Here is a 22627-nt window from a genome sequence, read left to right as displayed (position 1 = left end):
TTCCTTGCTTCCTTCCTTCCCCACTTTTCCTTCCTTCCTTCCTTGCTTCCTTCCTTCCCCACTTTTCCTTCCTTCCTTCCTTCCTTCCTTCCTTCCTTCCTTCCTTCCTTCCTTCCTTCCTTCCTTCCTTCCTTCCTTCCTTCCTTCCTTCCTTCCTTCCTTCCTTCCTTCCTTCCTTCCTTCCTTCCTTCCTTCCTTCCTTCCTTCCTTCCTTCCTTCCTTCCTTCCCCACTTTTCCTTCCTTCCCCACTTTTCCTTCCTTCCTTCCTTCCTTCCTTCCTTCCTTCCTTCCTTGGCTAGAAGAGCTGTGCATTTGTGGTTTTCATCCTTATAAGAAACAGTGTGGGAGAGGCCTTTGCTGGTTTCTTTTGGAGAGGAACGAATGCGTACAGAAAAGATGGGGGCTCTACTAGGGAGAAGAGTACATGTAACAAGTATATCTACTTGCTGGTGTCTCTGTCCTTCCCTTCAGAATTACTCCTGTAGCAAAGAGAGCTTTTATGGATGTGATGGCAGAAATTATGTGCCTGCTCTAATATAACCTGGTGAAATTATGAGTTGTAGCTTTTCTTTGTGGTGGCGCGGGGTTTTGTTTTGTGGTTTTGAGGTTTCTTTGGGGTGGTTGGTTGTTGTGTTTGGTTTGTGTGGGCTTTTTGGTTTTCTGTTTTTGTTGTTTGTTGGGTTTTTATTTTGTTTTGGGTTTTTTGTTGTTTGTTTGTTTTTTCTTTCTTTTTTTTTGTTTTCATTTTTTTGTTAACGGTTTACTGGGACTGGGTTTTGGGTCAGCCTGTCAATCCATTACATTACCAGATTGTTTTAATGCACATTTGTAAAACCAGTCTCTACCTTTTGGTGTAAGATTTCTTAACCTGGGATTATAGAGGAGTTTGTATGCAAATAATGCTTCAAAATTTCCTGGTTCAGAGGTTCTTCTGTATCTGGTGCTGATACATAATGCAAAACGTGGAGCAGCTGAATGTCTGACCAAGACTTGAGTCACTGACAGATTTCATCTTCAGTATCGCATCGTGCAGCTTGATCCCTCTCTCACTGAACTGAGTGGTGAAACAGATTTGGGCAAGAATGGAGAATGTCTAAACCTGTTCATAGTTACAAATGTTTTTCCCATTAAACTTGAAAGACCTGCCTGGTGACTCTTTGGTATTGAAATCCCACCCTGGAACTGGAACGCTGGTGAAACTGGTGTGTTGATTTTGGCACTTGCATAAATAACCTCCTTGGAATGTTTTCCAGTACATGTGCTTTTGTTAATGAGTCTCTACAACCTGCAGAGCTCTGGTATTGTGTCCTTCCTGGCTCTCAGGTATATTGTGGCTGAGAATTATTACTACAGTAGGTAAAACTGCAGGGTTGACTTTTTCCTCTTTTTTTTTTTTTTTTTTTAGCAAGTTGGGGCTACTTTGTTTCTGGTTTTTACTTCTAATGTCCTGTCTGTTCCCTCATTTGTGTGTCTCAAAGGGGAAAAAAAAAGGTACTAGGGAAAAATGCAGGAAAACTTGTCTTGAGTCACAGGGCAGAGAAGCAATATTGCTGTGCTTCTCCCATACTATCCACTAGTGCAGGGAGTATTAAAGTGAGTTTGCAGATTTTCCTAGCCAATTTAAAGTTAATAATAACTGAATAATACCTAATATTAGTGAATTGGGCAGTTCCTTCCACCTCTGAATGTATTCTGTGCTTGCAATTAAAGAATTAATCTGTTTTATTTGGGGCCAAGGAAAATTCTGACTTTATTTACTTGGAATCCAAGCAAAATTTTGGTTATGACAGACTGGAAAAGATTTTACAACAAAATAGGAACTATGTTTAAATTCTCAGTATTTTTATCAAAGTTATATAAACCTTGTGAAAGTACTTGATGCTGACAGCTGTATTAAGAGTTGAATAAATGAAATGTGTCTCTGGACTTCTAGTCACATGCTAAAGAATTATCATGGCAGTATTTGTCATAATGTCAGGGTTGCTTTTTGTTTTTTTTTATTGCATTGCTTATACCTATGTGAAAGGTGCTAACTGGTAGAGGACAGCAGAATTGTTTTGTAGCTTTTGAGCAGTTAACAGATGCTGAGATCAAAATATGTTATTCAGCTGATATAACTAGAAGGTCTTCTGAGTTCTACACCTTTAACTTGTGTTTTGGCTTTAGAGCACTAACAATGTGATGATGTGCCATTGTAATTGCTGAAATTTGGTCTGTGATGATGAATGACTGCAACTGACAGCTGGGCTCAAGAAAGGGAGCAAATGGGATTTTTTGGGAGAGAACTGAATGGAAAGAGAGGGATGAACCTGTACCTCCAGAAAGCTACAAATGTGTAATCAGCAACAAAAATCAAATGGCAACCATCAGGTTATTGTAAAAGATAAGAGCGATAAAAGCTGGGTGATCAAAAATACGCAGCTGATGCAGAGGTCAGAACAACAGTCTGTCTGCAGCAGAGGAGTCATCAGAAACATCAGCAGAGAAGTGCTGTGCTAAGACTTGCACTTCTGGAGGACTGTTCAACATGGACCAGCAGCAGATTTTGAATATCAAAAAAGCAGGAGGCTGAAGTGATGGGCACTGGTCATGATCAAAACACAGAGTGAAGGTTTAGCAGCCAAGCTGACATCGTCTGCATGTGTGACCAAGTCTTGCTGCTTCTCCTTGACAAGAAAGCTGTTAGAAAAATGAACCTCAGTCTGAGATAGGGGGGAAAAAAAAAAAAAAAGGCAAAAAAAATCTTCCATAAGGATAGAGTTTTGTGTGGAACCCAAAGGGAACCTAGTGACACTCATCATCTGAAGCAAGTCCACCTGAATGCAAATAAGCAGTTTTATTCAGATTTTACAGTACTGTAAAAATCAGTGATATCAAAATCAGCACTTTGTAGTAATGATAATTTTCTCCCTGACTGATGTGTGTGTGTGGCTTTTTTTTTTTTAATCTGGGGTGGCTGTTCTTTGGGGATGGTAGACTGAGACAAGTGAATAACCCTTAAATTAAAGTTGCTAGGATGAAGTAATTCTCAGGAATATGACTTAGACATGTCCAACTCGTTTGAGACATTTTCCCGATGTCTAGCTCACTACAGAAGAATGTGAGGACTTCTTTGAGCCTCCAGTCTTTGGAACAGTTACTCATGTGCCTAGAACTGAGCACATGCTTGTCCTCATTGATTGAAGTCTGTGCTGGAAATGAGCTGTGTGCTTCACTGTTCGATGGGCTTGTGGTCTCAGCTGTGTAGTTGGTGCCTCTGTGGTGGTTTGGCAAAGTCTGTGGTAAGCATGTGATGAGACCCTGGGAAAGCATGGCTCTCTGTCAGCTAGTGACCCTCAGCCAAACCAGCGACATTCTGATACCTTCTTACTTCATAGTGGTCACAACGATGGTTTCCTTTCAGCATGGCGTTTCGTGTCTGCACTTTGCCTCAGTGGTACCACTTTGTGTGTAGGTTTTCAAATGTCAGACCTGATGTCTTTCTGTACTGTGGGATGGGTGCTATCTTTTTTTGAAATGCCAAAGATTTTATTTTCTCTAAGTGTCAGCTTGTCTCTTCTCTCTGTGATATCTTACCTGATGCTACTTGTTAGATGCTCCTTGCATTTTCTAAAAAGAATTTTATAAAAAAAAAACAAAACAGTATCTGTTTGCTCTCTCCCCCCACTACCCTATTAAAAAAAAAAAAAAAAAAAAACTTTGCTACCTCTGAGTGAAACTGAACCTTTGAACAATTTCCTATTGTCTGATAGAGCAAAGTTAAAGTAACTTAGGAGTTCTAACCCTCTTTGGCAATAGAAGTATGTATGTTCTGTCTCCATTTGTTGGCATGCTCTTCTCCAGTATGGATAAAGAAAAATAAATTGAACATCTCTTGTATTTTCTTAATTGTTAGCCGCTTGGAAAATTATGGGTCAGGTAAATTGATAACCCTGTAAGTATTATTCAGTCCACGGTTCTACTGTTACCTTTCATTAAACTGCTTTAAATGCATGATGACTTAGGCTGGCCTGTTCCACTGCTGCATTTTTCCATTGTCATAAGTATAGAAGTTTTGGTCTCATCAGGGCTGCATGGCTTTCCTTTGTTTGTTTGGCTAAACTGTTTGGATCTCTGGGCTCCAAGACTGAATAACGCAAACTTCATTCATGGAAATGTGAACACTTTGTGTACGGTTAGGGCATCACTTGCCGGCTCATCAATTTTCACAACTTGTATCTCTTGCTTTTCACGGCTCCTCATGTTAGTTACACCAATTAGACACTTAGTATGTGTGTATATATATATAAAAAAATATTTTTCTACATGGCACTGTATTCTGCGAGTGTGTCAAGGCACATTATCTAAGAATCTATACATGCTTTAAAGTGAATAGCAGAATTATTGCACTAAGAAATGTTTGCTCATGATTTGAGCTTTGGTTTCTGAAGGCTTTGATTCATGAGTTAAAATGGCTAAGGTTGCTGCTCCTAGCCTACACGCAGGGCTGGGAAAGCTGATACTCAAAAATAGCTGCATCTTATAGTGCAGTGATTTAAGGGAAAACATCCCAGATTTTGTTTTATCAAGAAAATGTGCTGTAAATTTGCACTGTAAATAGCTTGTGAATCAGAAGCCTTGAGCAGCTGATTGCTGCTTTTTTCCCTTAAAATGTATTTATGATACAAAGGAAGGTAAGTGGGCTATAAATGCTCTACTTGTTTATTTTCTAATTCACAGTTGCATCCTTTTAAAAAAATAGCATATTCTATGGTCAATAATGTAGGTTAAATCAATGTGATTTTCACTTTGACTAGTGGAAAAGCTTTTGTGGTATTTGTCTGTAAGTTCAAACTTGGGTTTGGACTCAATTGTGGATTTTGAAAGACAAAACTGACAGTTGACTAGATCACATAAATAATTTCAGCTCAGATTTGGGGACTCTTTACTAAGGTGTAGTGATATGTTGGCTATATTGTGAACAGAGAAACCTTCTTACATGTATATGGCTATAGAAGTCCTCTAATTTTTGAACTAAGATCTTTCAGTAAGTTTCCTGCCTGTGGTTTGGTTCTAAGTCCAGTTAACTTGAAAGCTTCAAAAGGCTTTAGGATATTCTGCCTCTAATACTTAGAGTAAGAGAAGCAACATATGGTTTTTTTACCCTTCTCACAGTGAGTTTTGGAACAGGTAAACAAACAGCAGTACTTTTTGAAGCTCGGTGTAATAAGCGAGCAAAGGTATGTTTCCTTTGTGAATAGGAACAAAAAGTTACTTGAAGCAGTTTTCAGGTTGCTAAAGATAATAACCTCACTGTTTATAGGAGCAGTAATTGCCATCTGGAACAGAAAGGTGGAATGGGTTTGGCTTTATCTTAACCAAATGTAGAGGGTTTCATTTTCTGAAAACGTGTACCTTTGTCAAATATTGATATTTTAAGGGTTAAACTGAAAACTCCTATCTTTTGCACCCCAAAATTAGCGTGGGAACGCAGATGCGTATGTTTGGATAAATTGCTAGAGACAAAGGATACGAGATTAAATCAGCCAGTTCATATGGGAGTTATCTTGAAATTAGACTAATAAACCAGAGTATCAAAGATGTTACTCATGAAGTCTTCCGCTTTTTGTGAACTCTTGATTAGTTTTTGTGGATTCAATAATTGCTGGGAATTGATTGGTTTATTTAGCATTTTGCCTTGTCTAAAGCCTCATTGCGCTTGGTTGTATCTGAAGTTACGAGAAAAGAGAGAATTAATATGTAAAACACAGAGCTAGAAAAGCTGAGAAGTTACAGCTAATATTTTTTATGAGGGTTGTCTAAAAAGTGACATCTGTGTGGTTATTGATCTGTTCCTGGCTTAGAAGGCTCTAAAACGGGTGTCAAACTCATTTTCACCTACATTTATACCGTCCTAAAATTACATTTGGCCCTTTGAAGGCAACTGCGAGGCTGACGTGGCCCCTGGTGAAAATGAGTTTGACACCCCTGCTCTAAAAGGTGGGTGGAAGCCGAGGTATTTGTAAAGTTATACATTAGTCACAGGTAAAGCTGTTCAAGAAACAGCTGCAACAGCCTTGCTTCAGGTCAGGCTTTTAAGCCAACACTTGTTTGCAGCCTGTACCTCTGGGTGAGGTGTCTGGCAGGCGGCGTGACCGGAATGTGCTCCGACATATTATGTGACCCGTACCACATGCTTTTGTTTATAGTATCGTACTGCAACAAAACCAGGCTTTTTTTTCTTTTCTTTTCTCTAATACAGATTGGGGGGTGCTGCAGTCTTAATGTCTTTTCTGTACGTGACAACAGATTATCTCGAATTCCCTCTGAAATTTCACAAGCCGCTGAACTTCATGTCCTGGATGTTGCTGGAAACAGGTAAGAGATGTCTGTCACTTTTTTTGCTGGATTTCCTTGATTCTTTTTAACAACAAAAGATGTTAAGTCTAAGAATGAAGTAACAAAAAACCAATTACGACTTCTGTGTTAGTGTTATTTTTGAAATTGTCAAAGGAGGCTTCCCCCTGGGCCCAAAGTAACAAACTCTATGTTGTCATGAGTGTGTTTTCTGGGTTGCTTTGATCCTGAGGGAAAGATAGGATTTTAAAAAACCCTCTGGATTTGTATATTTCTGAATTAAAAATTAGAACCTAGGCAATTTGGTAGAGCTTTAGCTGAAGCTACCACCAACCTTAATGTCAAGTAACACTGACTGTCTTATCTTAAAGATACAGTGCAAGTAACAAATCATGCCACTTTGACCTTGCAGCTTCTCATGAATCTTAGTTGCTATGCTTCAGTCATTGGAGTGTGAAAAGGAGTGTATGGAAGAGCAAACCAGCATATTACTTCAGTTGCTTAGTAGAAAGTTAAATGAAAAAGAAAAAAAAAAAAGGAAAAGGAAATGGCATCTCATCTATGCAATATAATTGTCTCATAGGCTCTTACATATTTCTGTTCTGGCAATCGTGTCTATATAAGGCTCCAGAGCAGAAGCAGCTTGTCTGCCTTCCAGGGCATTTTACTGCAGCAGAAAAAACTCAGCATTGTTTTATCTGTTATTCACAGCTACAGTGAATTACGGTATAAAGCTAAGCTGCAGATTCTTTTTAAAAGAATGGAGTAGTTGGAGTTGATAGCTACTGCAATGCCTTCTGTTAGAGGCATTAATTTCAGTCCTGTTTCTTCCAACTCAGGGATATATACTTAAGAGTCAACTTCATGACCATCTATTAAATCTCCTAGAGATTGTCCTGACTTTTTCACTTTTCTCTTTTTTTGAACTAGGCTGATGTATCTTCCCCTCTCCCTGACTACTTTAAAGCTGAAGGCTTTGTGGTTGTCTGATAACCAGTCCCAGCCTTTGCTGACGTTTCAGACTGACACAGACCCTGAAACAGGAGAAAAGATTTTAACATGTGTATTGCTTCCTCAAATGCCTTCTGAGCCTGGTTGCCAAGGTAAGTGCCTAGAGTTAGTTTTTCATTATGTACAAAAGTACTACTACTTTTTTTACTCTCTTGTGTGTTCCATAAAGGTTTGTAAAGTGTACATAAGCTCTAATGAGCAAAGTAGTGAAATTCTGGTTGAATTTTAAGTTTAAAACTTTTTTTTGGTAATCATACTAGTTTTCAGAAGACTTGAAAAAAATATCTGTTATTGAAAATACAATTGCACCAGCTACAATAAATAAAATGCAGACCTGGAAGAATACTTATATCATTATTCAGAGACTTGCTAGTGGGCCAAGTAGCGGTGTCCGTATTTGTGTACCTTGATTATACGTCCTAAATACATATATGTTTAGTGAAAATTGGTGGCTTTCCAACTTTAGTGTCTTTACCATAAAAATAATTGCATAGCTATTAATAAGCAGTAAACATTTTATTGTTTAGCAAACTAATTTTCTTTCAAGAAAAGATGCTGTACAGTAGCTGCTCTATTCTTCAACAAGTGTAGAATTGCAATATAAGTTGCTTTTACCTCTTGTGCTGAAACTTGGCTCTGGGTCAGGTGGAGCTAGAAACTCTTTTTCACTGTTGGCTGGTTAACTCCTGGATGTTTTTTGTCCTCAAGCTTTTATAGCAATGTGTAAACATACAAGGGGATTCATGTGAGCTAATATTTAAACTTTTGCTGTAAGCCACTGGAGAGTAATTTATTCCATCCAAGAACGGACTTCTTAAAGAAATCGTGTGAATTCTTCTCTGCTGAGTACAAAGGGGGCCTGAGGAGAAAAGCTCAGCTGTAGTTATCTGTATTGTAGGTACTCAGACTTACCTAGATTAATTACACTCTTTCAGTACTATGCAGATGGAGCAAATAGAAACCAGTAAAGCAATAGAAGTGTAGAAATGGCTCTGTTTTGTGTCAGTTTCTGTGTTTTAAGAATACAAATTGCATTAAGATTTAAAATAAGTAAACGAATGAACCCCTTTATATTTATAGAAGGATTAAGCTAGCTCAAGAAGAGTAACTGAGGCAGGCTGACTTTCTATAAGGCCTCACTACTAGAAATTAGATTTCCTCCTCTCCGAGTGAACTCATGGCTTTAAGGGCAGAAGGCTTGGAATTAAGATTGTTGAATGCGTTTGCCCAGCCGTACTAAAAGGATGAGGTCAGTAAAAGCCATGATCCTGTATTACAGAATGCCATTTAGGGAACTGGCTAATGTCAGATGGCAACCATGATCCAGAAGAAAAGCTTGTATAGTGGCAAGTATGTTAAATTACATAATCAGTATGCCAGAAACCTGAAACAGTCCAAATAGAGAAATTTCTCATTTATACAGAAACTGTTTATTGTGCGTACTTGATAACAGAAAATTAGTGCAAGTTCTGTTTTCTCTTAAAAAAAAAATAATAGAAATAACCAATTTTTAATCTTGGATTACTGACTGGTTATTAAAAATACAGCATACTGATGTTTTAGACTTGCTGTGGATCTTTAGTTATGTTTTCACTGTTCTAACAGAGAACCTACCACGATGTGGTGCACTGGAGAGTTTGGTAAATGAAATGTCAGATGAAACATGGAATGAGCGGGCAGTGAATAGAGTCAGTGCAATTCGTTTCTTAGAAGATGAAAAAGATGAAGAGGATAACGAAATGGTATGTTTTCCAAGCCTTTAGATACCCACAGACACTCACTTTGGTGCAAAAGTGTACGAAGTATCTGAGTTCCCTTGCTGTAAATATTTCAGCCGTGACTGCATGCTTTTTGCATACATTTGTAGCACAAACTGTTCATGTTGACTGACAAAACTTTTCTTGTTGGCTTAAAATGCCTTTATTTTTTTTCTGCTTTGAATATAACTTTTATGTTCTGATTCAGGACAGTCTTTGTTTTGCTTTGTTTTCCTGCATCTGCTCAGGATGTTTTCTTTCCAGAAACAAGATAGGATCTTTCTCTGCATCTGTGAAGCTTTACTGCCTGAAAGTATAGTGGGTCTAATTTAGAATTCCAGCACTCTGGCTTGTGTCTTCATTAAGCTTGCCATTGTTTGTCTCTCCAATTTCTATTTCCAATCTCTTTCTTTCCCTTTTTATTTCTTCTTCTTTTTTTTTTTTTTCCTCTACCATTTGCATGGAAACTACTATAGTGGCCATGAACAGCAAGAATGTTGCTCATTAGTTTCCCACCTAAACAAAGGATGTGGGAGCATCTGTCACTGTACTTATAAGACCTCTCCATTAAGTTGGGCTCTGCATGCCCTGAAGATAAAAGTGCAATGGGATCTTTTGCTTTACTAACTTTCGTTAATAATTAAAACTCTCCATAAAGATTAAGACTACTTCCATCAGATTCTCAGCATACTTCTTTGGTCTAAAAACTTGCTGGTGGTCCTTATTAAAGCTCAGCTTGAGCTTCCTCGGGGAACTGTCTGGATTGTACCATGCTAGAAGCATGGTCTTACTTTAAAAAGTGACTATAAAATTCTGAGTTAGTAGGGAATTGAACATTTACATTTTCAGGTAAGGTGGCTGCTTAATCCAAAGCAGCAGAAACTAAATGTCCCTGACCAGCATGGTTCGTAGACTGACTGATAAGGGAGTTCAGAGTGATGCTTAACAATGGTGCCAGCCCGAGAAAGTCCATACATAATGAGGGCTGAGGTGTTAATCAGAACTGCTTTCAGTCATGGTATTACAGCCTGGCTTGAGGGAAGAACCTTCTTAGGAGAGAAATAAGTTTATGATCCTATTGGTGAGGAGGAAGGGCAGATTTTGAAAGCTATCTTGACCAATGCACCAATTTGTGGGCCGTCAGTTCTGTTTTCTGCACAGTTTACACAAACACCACTGAAAAGTAATTGCATGTATATATGTATTATACTGATACGTATTTGTGCAATTATTCTTGGTGTTATGTTTGTCTCTAATTTGAATGCTAACTGGGGTTTTCATAAATTTTGTTTTCATTGTAAAGGTTTCAGCACGATGATGTTAGACGTTCTTGCGTCTAAGATGGAGAGAGAAATGCTCCCTCTTCTTCCTTTCTAGACATTTGTCCTCAATTGACAAGAAAACCAAACTGTGTGGTGGGGCTGGAAGGCATACAGAACCTCACACAAAAGTGCATTTGATGCTGTAAAGAGATCTGGTGGGATTCTTTCAAAGCCAGCTCAATGTTTGTTTTTTTTTTTTTGTTTGAAATGTGATCTTAATCACTTGGACTTTTTTTTTTTGGGGGGGGGGGCGGAAAAATCCCAACTATATATATATACGAAAGAATCTTCTTAACTTGTAATTGTACTTCACTTGAGTGGCTTTCAGATTAGTAGGTCAAGAGAGGAAAAAATCTGCTTCTGGACAGTTCTTAGAGCCTCTTTCACTGTCTTCATAAACAAGTAGCTATGAAAATAACATTCAATAAAGAGTATCATAGTTTGAAAAGGAAAGGGGGGGGGGAAAAATCAATACCTAATATTTGGTATGGGAATGCTAAAGCCTTGAAAGTGTATGTTGTTTTTCAAAGAGCCAAAGGCAAAACCACTTATTGCGCTGTTTATTTTTAGAGAACACTTCTAAGGCGAGCCACTCCACACCCTGGAGAATTAAAGAACATGAAAAAGACAGTGGAGAATTTACGGAATGATATGAATGCTGCTAAAGGACTGGATTCAAACAAAAACGAGGTCAATAATGCCATTGACAGAGTGACCACTTCTGTGTAGAGTTTCATCTCCAGGTTTTACCTCCTGTGTCTTCCCCTGCTGTTGAAATGTTCCTGTCGTCTTCTGGGACCTCACTGAGCCCCTTTTTGTTTTCAACCAGAACCTGATTCATCGTCTCCATACATGTGAAAAGTGCTGCCCACTGGAAGAAAGTGCCTTATTTCATCCAGGCAGTGAACCAATAATTTCCAAATCAATATTGTAATTTTCATAGTGCTAGGCTTTTTTAAGTAAAATACACTACTGTATGCAGAATACAATATTTTTGTCTTAAACACAGGGGAAATGATGCTTTTCTTTTCCAGAGTGCTGGGATATCTTTTTCCCAGTGGCTGGATGTGCTGGTGAGAAATATAGTTTTGTGGAAAATTGATACACTTTTTTATTTTTTTGGCAGCTCAGATGGTGTACATTTTAAATCTTTGTATAGGACTTGCATAACAAGGTGATGTATTTCATTTTTAAGAGAAAATTTATCTTGAGCGGTACATATTTTAGTATTTGTGGAAGAGAACAAGTTTCATGGACAACTGTATTCATTTGTTTGTACCACCCGTTGTGCCTTATTGTGTCTTTTATGTCATAGTAATCTTAAATATAGCAATTCTTGAGGAAAGTGAGTAGCTTTAAACTTGGTCTCCTGTTTTAGATATGTTTTTCTTTTTGGACAGTAATTTGTTGGGATTTTTACAGCAGAGAACTTATGTTTATATCATGGGATTTTAGGTCGCAAAGCACAAATGTTAGTTTTATTGTAAACAGAATTAAGATTAAAATGGCCAAACTGCTATTGTTTATTACATAATGCACTCACACTTTAACTTAGTTGTAATGAAACATCTTGTTTTGGATGCCGTGTTGCATTGCAGTCACTAGAAATTCATGCTTCCATTGTTTTTTTTTTAAATGTGCCATCTGTAAAATAACTTGAAAAACAGCATGATAAATTTCAGAAGCACAGTATGAAACTAGTTTTATGTATTACACAAGAAAGCATGATTCTTTAAAGTGCTTTGGTGGTTTTATATAAATATATAAAACCATAATAAAAAAATTGAAAGCTTCAGAGGATTTCTTGTGTCATTACAATAGCAATTAAAATATGCATGAATTAATACTGGAATTTACTGTCATTGTTACTGTGTTGCACTTCCAGTGGTCCAATGCTGATTTCAAGGTCTTATTAAATCTGTGGGTTCTGGTTTCTTTCTAAAGGTAAGTATTAACTGAGTTGAATTCAGTAAATAACAATTTTGCAAAAGGCTGATGAAGATTGATTTTAGTGTCTCTGTGTTCTGTACGTGCCATGAGCTAACAAAGACCACTAACTTGTTCAGTGCAGGGACTTGGGCAGCCTGAGTTGAGAGCAAAGATTTGACATATTTAGTGTGAACTAATGCAATGAACCCAAATTTCAACAAAATGAAAGACCTGACGCTTCATGTGTGGCTGACCACGTCCCTTCTTCTGTTGAACATTTCTTCCAGTAAGTGTTGGTTGTATGAGGCTATCTGGGAGAAGAATGGAAAGGAGATCAGGGAAGTCATGATAACTTCTGTGTTAAAATTAGTAACTGTGATATTTGACAATTTTTGTAAGTTAACATTTTAAATTTTGATCTGGAGATTTTACAAAAGGCACTGCTTGCTTTTTGGTGTTGAAAAAGTAGGTCTTGCAAGCCATCTGCAAACATGCAGATCAAACCTGGCAAAATGCATTAATTTTTATGATTTCTTCTCATCCCAAAGATTCTTCTTCTAAGCTTCAAGGCATGATCTCTTTGCAGAAGATGCTGCAAAGTTGATAGGTGTTGGGTTAGTTCAGAGGTAGTGCAATTGCCTTCTTCCCAAGGCAGAGTTCCCTACATTGTTCTTGGTAAGCTACTGTTAAAATACAACCGTAAAGAAAATGAGGTTTTGGTACAGCTGGCTCCAACCTTGGGTAGAAATTTCTTTTTCAAGTAGTTAACTGAGACTGACACAACAGAAGTTTAAAAATGTAGGAAACTCTGTACCCAGAGTCAAAGTAAACCTCAGCAAGCCCATTTGACATGAAAATGAATTCCTAAAAAAGACAGACCAAAGCCAGAGGCAGCAAGACTTTGTGCTCTGTGATGACAATTTTTCATTTGGAGGCTGCGGTTTGTTTTGTTCTTAGCATCTGTTAAGGAGATCTCCAGCAGCAAGATGAAATGAACGTGTAGAGCCTGGATTTGGGCCTTGCCTAATGTGTGACCAGATGAAAATAATTAGCTGCCCATGTTCACCTGCTGCCTCCTGCTGAAGTCAAAACACAACGTAAATCATGTTACAGCTCTGCTATAGGTGCTTTGTCACAGGGTAGTTGCTTTTTGTACACTGACAGGCTTGTGGAGGTGGTGCTGCAGCCCAAAGACTAACCAAAGACAGGTACTACTTTCTGCATCAGCTTTGACCCGAATGGACTGGTCAGCAATCAATTTATTTTTCTTATTTCGACAGTGGAAGGAATATTTATTTTGGTATGTTTGGCTAGAAAGAAATGAGTGCTCCAGATTTGTTGCCTTCATTTGGGACAGTTTGACGTTCCTACACCCTAGGATGGCTGATATCATCTCCTTGTGGTCATCTCAACCAAAGACAGGTGGTATGAATTGCTTATTGAAGGTGTTTGCCTCCATTCATTTGTAAAAGAAAATAAATTGAACTCAGAATAGAATCCATCAGTTGCTTGAAAAGAGCTTGGAGGAGCTGAAGTCCATCATCAGACCATCCAGCTACCATCCCCAAATGAGTATTGGTGTTCCTCACCTTTCACTGCCATCTGTCTTCATTTGGTGAATCTGTGTAATGAAAGTCTGGATTTCTGCTGTTTTTTTGGCAGGTATCTGGGGAGCTCTGAAAGAGGAGGTGTATTTTTCAGTCTTCTACTTTAACACCACATAGCACAGTATTGGTTAATGTGTTTGTTTATGCTCTTTGGGTAAGGCAATTTGAGATTCTGCTCCGCTGCCAGTGGTTCAGTGGAATATACAATTTAGCGTGGGATGTTTGAGTCTGGCAGTAAGTACAGTTTTCCAGGTTTGTAAAAACTTGAGGTATGACAATAGCTGCTGGTAGCGTGGAATAATAGCAGTTGGGCTGAAAAGATGCTTGGATACGCCCATGAAAAAAGTGAGAAGTGGCTACCCCTTCTCTCTCCTCCCCAAATCCTAGATGTCTGGTTCACAGCAGCTTTGTTGTGAAAGAGTGACTTGTGTGTCATTCCAGCCGGTCAAACCTCCAGCAGCCTAGACCCCAGTAGTCCCTCTGACCTCTCTAATGGTTCTGTATGTGTAGTGTTTTATAAAGTGGTTTAGGTACACTTGTCCTCTCAACAATGTCTTTAGGGGTTCAGGCAATTTTAACTGTATTTTATAGCCAGAGAAAGCTGATGATGTTTGTTATGCTGAAGCAGTGCATATCCTCGAAAGCATGAGCCCTCCCTTCCCAGTCTTTCTTAGGCTCTTTTTTCTTGCTGATGCTTTGAGGAGCCTGAATAGTGACTATAATTTTGTAAGCATGACTTTTCTTTTTATGTCTTCCACTTTTTTGAGTTACTTTGTCAGTCTTTTGGGAGGTGAGTGTAAAGCAAATTAATAACATTGTCATACTTGCATGCTGCTCTATTAGCTAAACAGGTAATCGGGGAAAACCAATTGACCATAGTAGTGCAGTGGATTTAATATTAACCTGTCAGTTACTGCATGTGAGTTCTCGTTACTGGAAGTCACAATTCCATAGTCTTACAAGAAGAGGGAAAAGAAGAAAGGGCACTCTCTTGCTACCATTTTTAGAGTAGCAACAATTTTTTCCATCACCTATGTGTTGCTCCAGGCTTTTTCCACAGCTGCCATGTAATTGATGTGTTGAGATTATTCTTCTGGCTTGCATTCCATATTTTTGATAGTCAGCATGATGTGGGAAAGCACTGGAAACTTGCATGCCACTGTCCTTTCCAGCAAATGGCTTGATTGTACCCAGGACAAGCTGATCAGCCTGCTTTTTGTCTGATATTAGTGCTTTACTAGTGCTGGGTGAACCATTTTCAGCTGATTAGCTACTTAACAGGTTTCACTACCTGCTGCTCATGAATTCAGCTTCTGAAAGGAGATAATGACAACAGGAATTTAATTTTTAAAGTTTGTTCTTTAGTATGGCAGTTGATCCTGTCCTGGTTCACTGTAAATGTCTACCTCCCACTGAGACTGAAGCATACTATTTATCAGAAATGTCTCAGCCTTTTGTTAATGGAGAATTCACTGCTGTTCTTTGCCTTGACTCTGGAAAATAAAATTACTTTAGTTTTTCAATTTGATAGGAGTGTTTCCCACCTTCATTTTCCATCAAACACACAAATGTGTTTCTGTGCTCGGGTTTGATATCAACGAAGATGATGATGACAAAAGAAGACTGGTCTTGGCTGCCCTTCCTCCTGAACCAGTTGTCAAATTTTCAGAGGAGCAGGGTCTTCCTCTTTCATTCCAAAGTCAGCAATATAAAGGATATTCAACCAGCCTAATGAAAAATGTGAGTGGAAAAGCAGGTATCTGGTTTGAGAACAGCTTTGTGAGCTGCTTTGGAGGAGTCATCTTCTCTACTGGTAGATGTTGGAGACATTATGTGTTCTGTTGCCTCTCATGTGCTTCTCGTGGCAGCAGGACAGCCAGTTGTGGGTTCTGCCGGAGCAGAGGGCTTTGAGGAGCTCGGTGCTTGTTGCAGGACTATGCCTTGTACTAACTTCAGGAGCAAGAGTTCATGGCAGTCTGGTTTTGAATTTGTGACTTGTTCAGGGTACATCTCTTAACGCTGTTGTTAGTCTATTAACACTGAGATCTAAGAAGTAGCTTATTTTTATACAGGAGAAGTCACCTTTTGTAAAGTACAACATCGGTATCATCCTTGAGAAGAACTCTGTGGTTCCTCAGTGGTGTTTCAGATTTAGCAAATCTCCCTTGATGTTAATACAGGGAAGTGGACACCTGATGTCCAATAACCTTTGACACTATTTCTCTTCATGCTCATCTGTTGCTGGCAAATGTTGTCTTGACTGAAATCTCTGGATGTGCAGCTGGAGGCACAGTGACAGTCATACCCAGCACATTTGCAATGCTTACTGCAGTAGACAAGTACTGACTGTGGTGACGTTCCTCAGAAACCATGGATGCTCACACAGCTTGCAAATACCACCAGAGCGGCTTGAATTTCAGTTTGTAAGCATCCCCAGAGTGATACAAAGGCAGGACTTAACTCTTTAAAGTTAGTTTTGTGTCGAACTAAAGCTATGTTCTTTTGGTCCTGAAGCAAACTTGAGCAGATTATGGGACTATGCTACTGATGTAAGCAGTGTGATTTTCTAATCTCTCCCAATAACTTGATAGCTTTACCCAAACCCAAAATAAATGGGCTTCATTAAACCATTTTGAAGTAGCTCATAAGAGATACGACTGTCCTGTATTTCTGGAAGATTGAACAGGGCACTACATGATGATAAACATGAGTGAATTTCTCTGTAGTTGTTTGATGACATCATGGACTTCCACTAAGCAACTTGAAACCAAAACAAAGCCTAAACTATATAACAAAAAGTGATAGCTTGAATATTGCTTATGATTTCCCCCCAGTTTTCACCTGCAAAACAGGTGAAAACTGCAAGTCTGAAGAGCATTTATATAGTAAATATTTTTAGGATAACCTACAGCTTTTTTTTTTTTTTTAATGGTGTCTTCAGGAAATCAACAAAATCTTATCTGACTAGTTAATACTTCAACATCTAAGTCTAAAATTAAGTTATGTATTTAATGCTAGCAAAGTCTCTGTGCAAGGTTTGCTTCAATGATCTGTTCAGGCAGCTTTTATGTTGCCTTTTCTACAGTGAAAGCATATTCAAGGATGCCTTTGTTTCCACAGCGTTTTGTTTAGCTTTCATTCTTATTTCATGAGAATCACACAAAGGTCTTTTAGAGACAGCCTTTCGTACTTTAAAACAGGAATGATTCTGAAATAGTTTTCAATTAGTAGAATCTGTTATGTATAGTTGTACTTAAAAGGAAAAGAGTGTTTAGGAAATACATCTTTAAACACCTTTTTTCCCCCCATATTTACTAATTAAGCTATTTCACAGTATCACAGTATGTTTGGGATTGGAAGGGACCTCAAAAGATCATCTAGTCCAATCCCCCTGCTGGAGCAGGAACGCCTAGGTGAGGTCGCACAGGAATGTGTCCAGGCGGGCTTTGAATGTCTCCAGGGAAGGAGACTCCACAGCCTCCCTGGGTAGCCTGTTCCAGTGCTCTGTTACCCTCACTGAGAAGAAGTTCTTTCTCAAATTTAGGCAAATTTTTCTTTTAAATAGAGAAATAGGTGAGAATGTGTGTTTTGGGGTTACAAGTTGAATTGTAGTTGCAGGTGTATTACCATGGAAATATTCCAGGTGACCGGAAGCACTGGCTTCTTGTTGCTGATGGTGACCAGCTTGTTGCTGTAAGCAGGGCGTTGTGTTATCATTGTGTAGTTTCGGTATGATACTTCAGAAATGTGGGTGGTTTTCGTGTCTAGATTTTTGATGTTAGGGTATTTTGGATTCTTTTTCATTTGCAAGAATGATTTAGGGTGATACATAGCATCTGTGTACCTTTGTTGCCTAGAGGAAATTCGTTCTCTAGAGGATTTATTAGTGAGATCTTATCGGAATAGATACCTTGTACTTCAGGAGAACAATTTGTCCTCTTAACATACAGCGGTATGATACAGGGAAGTATTTATGTTCTGAAGAGATTACCTTTGAAGACATGAAAAACAGGTTGAAAGGAAGTAAAAATGAAGCCCACCTGACTTGCTGGTGAAATATTGGAGGAAAATGACCTGTTAGCAATCAGATAAGATCATCACTAATGAATGGAGTTGAAGAATGTATTTCCATTGAACATAACAACCGCTGAGGCTGATAAATAGGTTTTCTCTCCAAACACTTCATCTGCATTTACAAAACATCAGTGTTACATAGTCTAAGTACCCACAAAGCCTAAAATATTAACTGAATTTGCCTTCTACCTTTGTTTGATTCCAAATGTTTTTAAGAGAATGTAAATCTGTGTGCCTTACTCTGTATTTGCTACTAATGACTTTGACCTTTTAAATCTTTTTGGGTCTTAGCTTCCACATGTATAAAACATAAGAAGAAACTTCCTACCTTACTTGGGTAGTAAGAAGACCAATTGTTTCCTGTCAGATTCTGTAAGGAGAAATGTTTTTTTATCTCTTAATATTAGTATATTTGCCAGTAGCTTCTTTTGTTTCAGAGCATGGTCCTATAAAGACAGCTTTATTTTTGGAGTACGAATCTACTATTTGTTAGCTGAACTGTAATGATTTCCACCTTGAGGGGTGATGGAAGCTTATTGCCTATCTAATGCAATTTTCATTAATACCTCAGAGTAAGGAACAGGTTTCATTTTGGGGAGGGAAAACAAAGTCCGGTAAAAAAAAAAACCAACAGATTGAGTAGTTGCTTTGCATTAAAGCATAGCAAGCAGAGCTATACTTTGCATCTCTTCCTTGTAGCAAACTGTGCATGTGACTGGCCTCACCGAAAACTCACAGCGTTGTGTGGCACCTTGACTACTCTTGACTGTCCAAAAGATGCCAAGAGCCCAGCACAGCAGCAGCCTGGCAGTCGGTGGGTCCAGCAACAGCACCCCTGGCATTCTCTTTTCCTCACCTTACGTTGCTACTGAGCTCTGGATTAAAAGTCCACTAATGAAAAAGGACTGAGTTGTAAAAAATTGAGAATTAAGATCTGTTTTCAAAGTGGTGTTAGCCTGTACTCACAGCAGCACCATTCATTGGCTTTGTTTCTGCATTTTATTTCAGAGAAGCATAATCCACAGGGTGTTTTGTTTACAACAATGCTGTGCAAATGTAGGCTAAAGGGCACTTCTGGTTGTTCCATTCAATCTTTTGCCACTGATATAACCAAACTGTATTTCGGCGTGAGGAAAAGCGTCCTGCTGTAGGGGAAGACAGGTGGAGAGCAGGAGTGGACAGGAGGATGCACAATCTACTGATGGACATCAGCTCGCTCCTTGCGTCAACAACAGGCTCCCACAGCAGTTGAATGTATGCCTAGGATAATGAAGTGATTGTCAGCGTACCCTTAATTCGAAGTCAATATCTATTTTCTTGAGAGAATAGGCTTTTACTGATCTTACAGAATTTGGCAGGCTGAGTTTGAGAAGCTGTTGTTTAGAATAAGCAATAGGGGTCAAACAAGGATGAGAGATTCCCTTGGAAGAAGTGAAATGCTGCACTGTACCTGTGTGTTTATTTTTAGAGTGAAATTGCTTTATGACTTCCTAATGAGCTTAACAATTGACAAGGATTTAACTGTCTCTGGAAATATCCTGCACACTGAGACATGTCCCATTAGCTTTTCTGAAATAAAACAGACAAAACAGTAGCAAAAAAATTCAGCCAGTGTGCTATTTACCTATCTGATTAGAATTGCTATCCGCCTAGTTAATATTCATAGGAAAGAAAGCTTCTGTTTAAGGGTACCCTATGTGTCCTTATTGAAGGTAAATGTAAAGAAATGCCAGGAGATACCCTGCCTTATGTTTTGAATTGTCGGGAGGAACAGAGCCACTACCATGTCATGGTTGGTTGTGCTGCTCTCAGGTTCAATTCACTGACAAACAATCAGCTTGAGTGTCCTGAGCAATGTGCTTTAGAATAAACAGAAGTATGAGCCATTTATCCGTGAACAGTGGTATTGCTGAGTGTCAGTACAGTTCAAAATGTGTTTTTAACAGCAAATTTCCTATAGAGGCCAGTCATGCCTTTTATGTACAATGCAAATAATCCTTGTTTGGGGCTATGATCTTTTCAAGACTCAGAGAAATATCTATAAGCTTTTCCAATGAGATGCTGAGATATTGTCCGTACTCATTTCATAGTCTTTTCAGTCATCCTAAACCAAAAAACAAATGAAGAATCTCAAGAGAAGCTCCTTCAGCAGATGAAGATTAATCAGCATGTCCGGCATTGACAGCCTTGTCCTTTCTCCTTTTCTTTCTCAACCTTGGATCTAAGAGAGGTGGTGACAACAGGGCTACTGATAACTGCAAGAAATCTGTGTTCATGTGAACATTAACCATTCTTCATTAAAAAGGAAAAATGGGAGTTCAAATAATTCTCAAATCTGAATCAAATACCTTTTTAAGCATTGTGAAAGTCACTGTGTGCTGCTGATTGTCTCGCCATAATATTGTTGATAATTTTTTTCATTAATTTGTGTTCTTCATCTATTTGCCTTGTTGGAGCACATGCATTAACATATCTATTGATATGATATCAGGCTGCTTTCTGCCGTTGGATTTGTGTCACCATAATGAAATTTAAAGATGATATTAAAATAAAGCTTAAAGGAAAGATGAAGGTTACTTTGAGAAATGACTTCTGAAGTTCAGTGAAATTAAGGTATATGGGCAACCTTGGCACCACTTGTCATTTTATGAACTGATGTGTCTGAAGAAGAGAGGTGGTGGGTTTTGGATGTAAATGACTAATGGACATCTTAGAAAAACTGGACTATAATCACTTTGAAAATCAGCAAACCTTAAAACATCAGTTTAATGTTGTACTTTTTGTTGGGACCATTGAACAAACAGAACATTTTATTTAAAGAATACTGAAAAAAGGAGGGGGACTTAATAGATTTTGTAACGCAGGATGTGAGATGAAACAATCACTAAAGATTTAAGTACTCTTGTTTGTTTTCTTAGTAGTACAGGATCTAAAATTATTGAAGACTGATGTTGATAATTTAATTCTTTCTGATGTTAGAGGTGGGATTGTTTCCATGATCGTGTAAGTCCCTGAAGGCTTCCACTGTTTCAGCAGCTTTTGCTTGCTCTTTATGCCATGAGTATTGCCAATTAACTGGCCAAGTGCCTCTCTAGGTTTAAAGCTACCTCTCAAGGTAAAAAGAGGAAATTTAATATTTACAAGGTACTAAAATAACTTGTAGAACTTGCCAGACAATTTCCACATGTACATACATCTATTACTTGCTTAAAATGCATTCATTGCCTATTTTTTTTTGTTGTTGTTGTTGTTGTCATTTTCCTCTCAGGACTCTATTAAGTGGCTTCCCAAGTCTCCTAAACTGTACAGTGGCCATAACTGGAGCTCCCAGGGCTCTCGCTGGACCTCATTGAAAGGAAAGGAAAGTTTTCGTGGTGGTAACCTGTACAAATTCAGCTCTGCTAATGGAAAATGGAGGGAAGGAAGAATCAGTCCTGAGCAAGAAGCGGAGGAGCTGGAGGATCCCGACGAGGATGTAGGTAGTCTCCTTGAAGTGAGGAGAGACAATGTTGTGTGTCCGTCAAGAAACAACCATCTGCTCGCAGTGCTGTTATCCTACCGAGCACTTCGGGTTAGCGGGAGGCTGTGCTACCTGTGCTTTCACGTCCTCACTTGTGCAGAGGGTACAGAACTGTGTTCAATATTTTATTCCTTTACTTTGTTTGCAATTAAACAGTCCATCCCAGAGTACTTTGCTTGCAATTAAACTGCCCCCAAGAGTACAGTACAACTTGCAGGTTGAGTGACCTGCCCAGTGAAGAGATACCTATGTTTTTTATTTTACTCCTACTTATATCCCTAGTTACCAACATCGCTCCGTCTCTTTCAGGGAGGCAGATTGTTAGCAGCGATTGAAGCTCAGTGCCTCCTGAGTACTGCCTGGTAGGAAAGTGAGGTTGCAGTGCTGCTCCACTGTATGTTTAGCTTTGGGTTGTGCTCTTCCAGGTGCTGACATCCAGGAAACCCTGCACACTGTGGTTTCTGTAGCCTGAACCTACCAGCTGTCTGTCACCTGCGAAGCAGCTTGACTGTTTTCTCAGTCATAGCCTGGAAACAGGAGGTTGTGATTGCATCTCACAGCCTGTCCCTTTCAGGGCATTGCTTACTAGTCTTTCCTCCAGATGTTTGCTGGGAGTTGAGGGAGGCACTGGGGTTCCTGCTCCTCTGCCAGGACCTCCCCTTCCTCGTTCTCCCTTGACTGCTGCTGGTGCGCCCCGTCCTTCAGCCCTTGCTCCTGGCCTTTCTCCCTGGCACCCGTGGCACCCCAGCACTGCTGAGGGGTCCAGGTTACTCAACACAGGGCTGTCAAAGAGGAATCTCCCATAAGAGAAAAAAAAAAAAAAGATATGGAAGTTTTACGTGATTTAAAGCTAAACAAATTCCCTTTTAAGTGAAAATAGGAGGCAATCATGTCTTGCTTGCTCTCCCTGACGTTGATGATGCTTCCTTCTATCCCAACCATAAAGAGATTTTTGGGAAAGCTCCAATATAGATTGAAAAATAGTGTTGAGTGAGGTTTCTGCACAGCTCTTCACGGTAATGCCACTGTCTTTTATTTTTGGTATTAAACTTGCAAGTTTAGGAAGACAT

The 22627-nt window shown here is 38.9% G+C and overlaps 1 protein-coding gene across 3 annotated transcripts in view; it reads left to right on the top strand.

The window, feature by feature from the left end:
• The window catches only part of LRRC1 (leucine rich repeat containing 1), a 101816-nt gene that overhangs the window by 60188 nt on the left and 19001 nt on the right, over positions 1–22627 (top strand). For 2 of the 3 annotated variants that reach the window (XM_071806985.1, XM_071806984.1), the window contains exons 11-14: positions 6243–6358; positions 7268–7440; positions 8954–9090; positions 21306–21512. In XM_071806985.1, coding sequence (XP_071663086.1) covers positions 6243–6358; positions 7268–7440; positions 8954–9090; positions 21306–21512 — 633 coding nt within the window. Of the gene's footprint in view, positions 1–6242; positions 6359–7267; positions 7441–8953; positions 9091–10997; positions 12223–21305; positions 21513–22627 lie in introns of those variants that run through there. The other variant, XM_065835806.2, reaches the window with a different exon arrangement.

Source organism: Patagioenas fasciata, chromosome 3 (genome assembly GCF_037038585.1).
Source record: "Patagioenas fasciata isolate bPatFas1 chromosome 3, bPatFas1.hap1, whole genome shotgun sequence".
NCBI lineage: Eukaryota > Metazoa > Chordata > Aves > Columbiformes > Columbidae > Patagioenas > Patagioenas fasciata.
The sequence above is the reverse complement of the archived record's forward strand: the minus strand, read 5'-3'. Positions and strand labels throughout refer to the sequence as shown.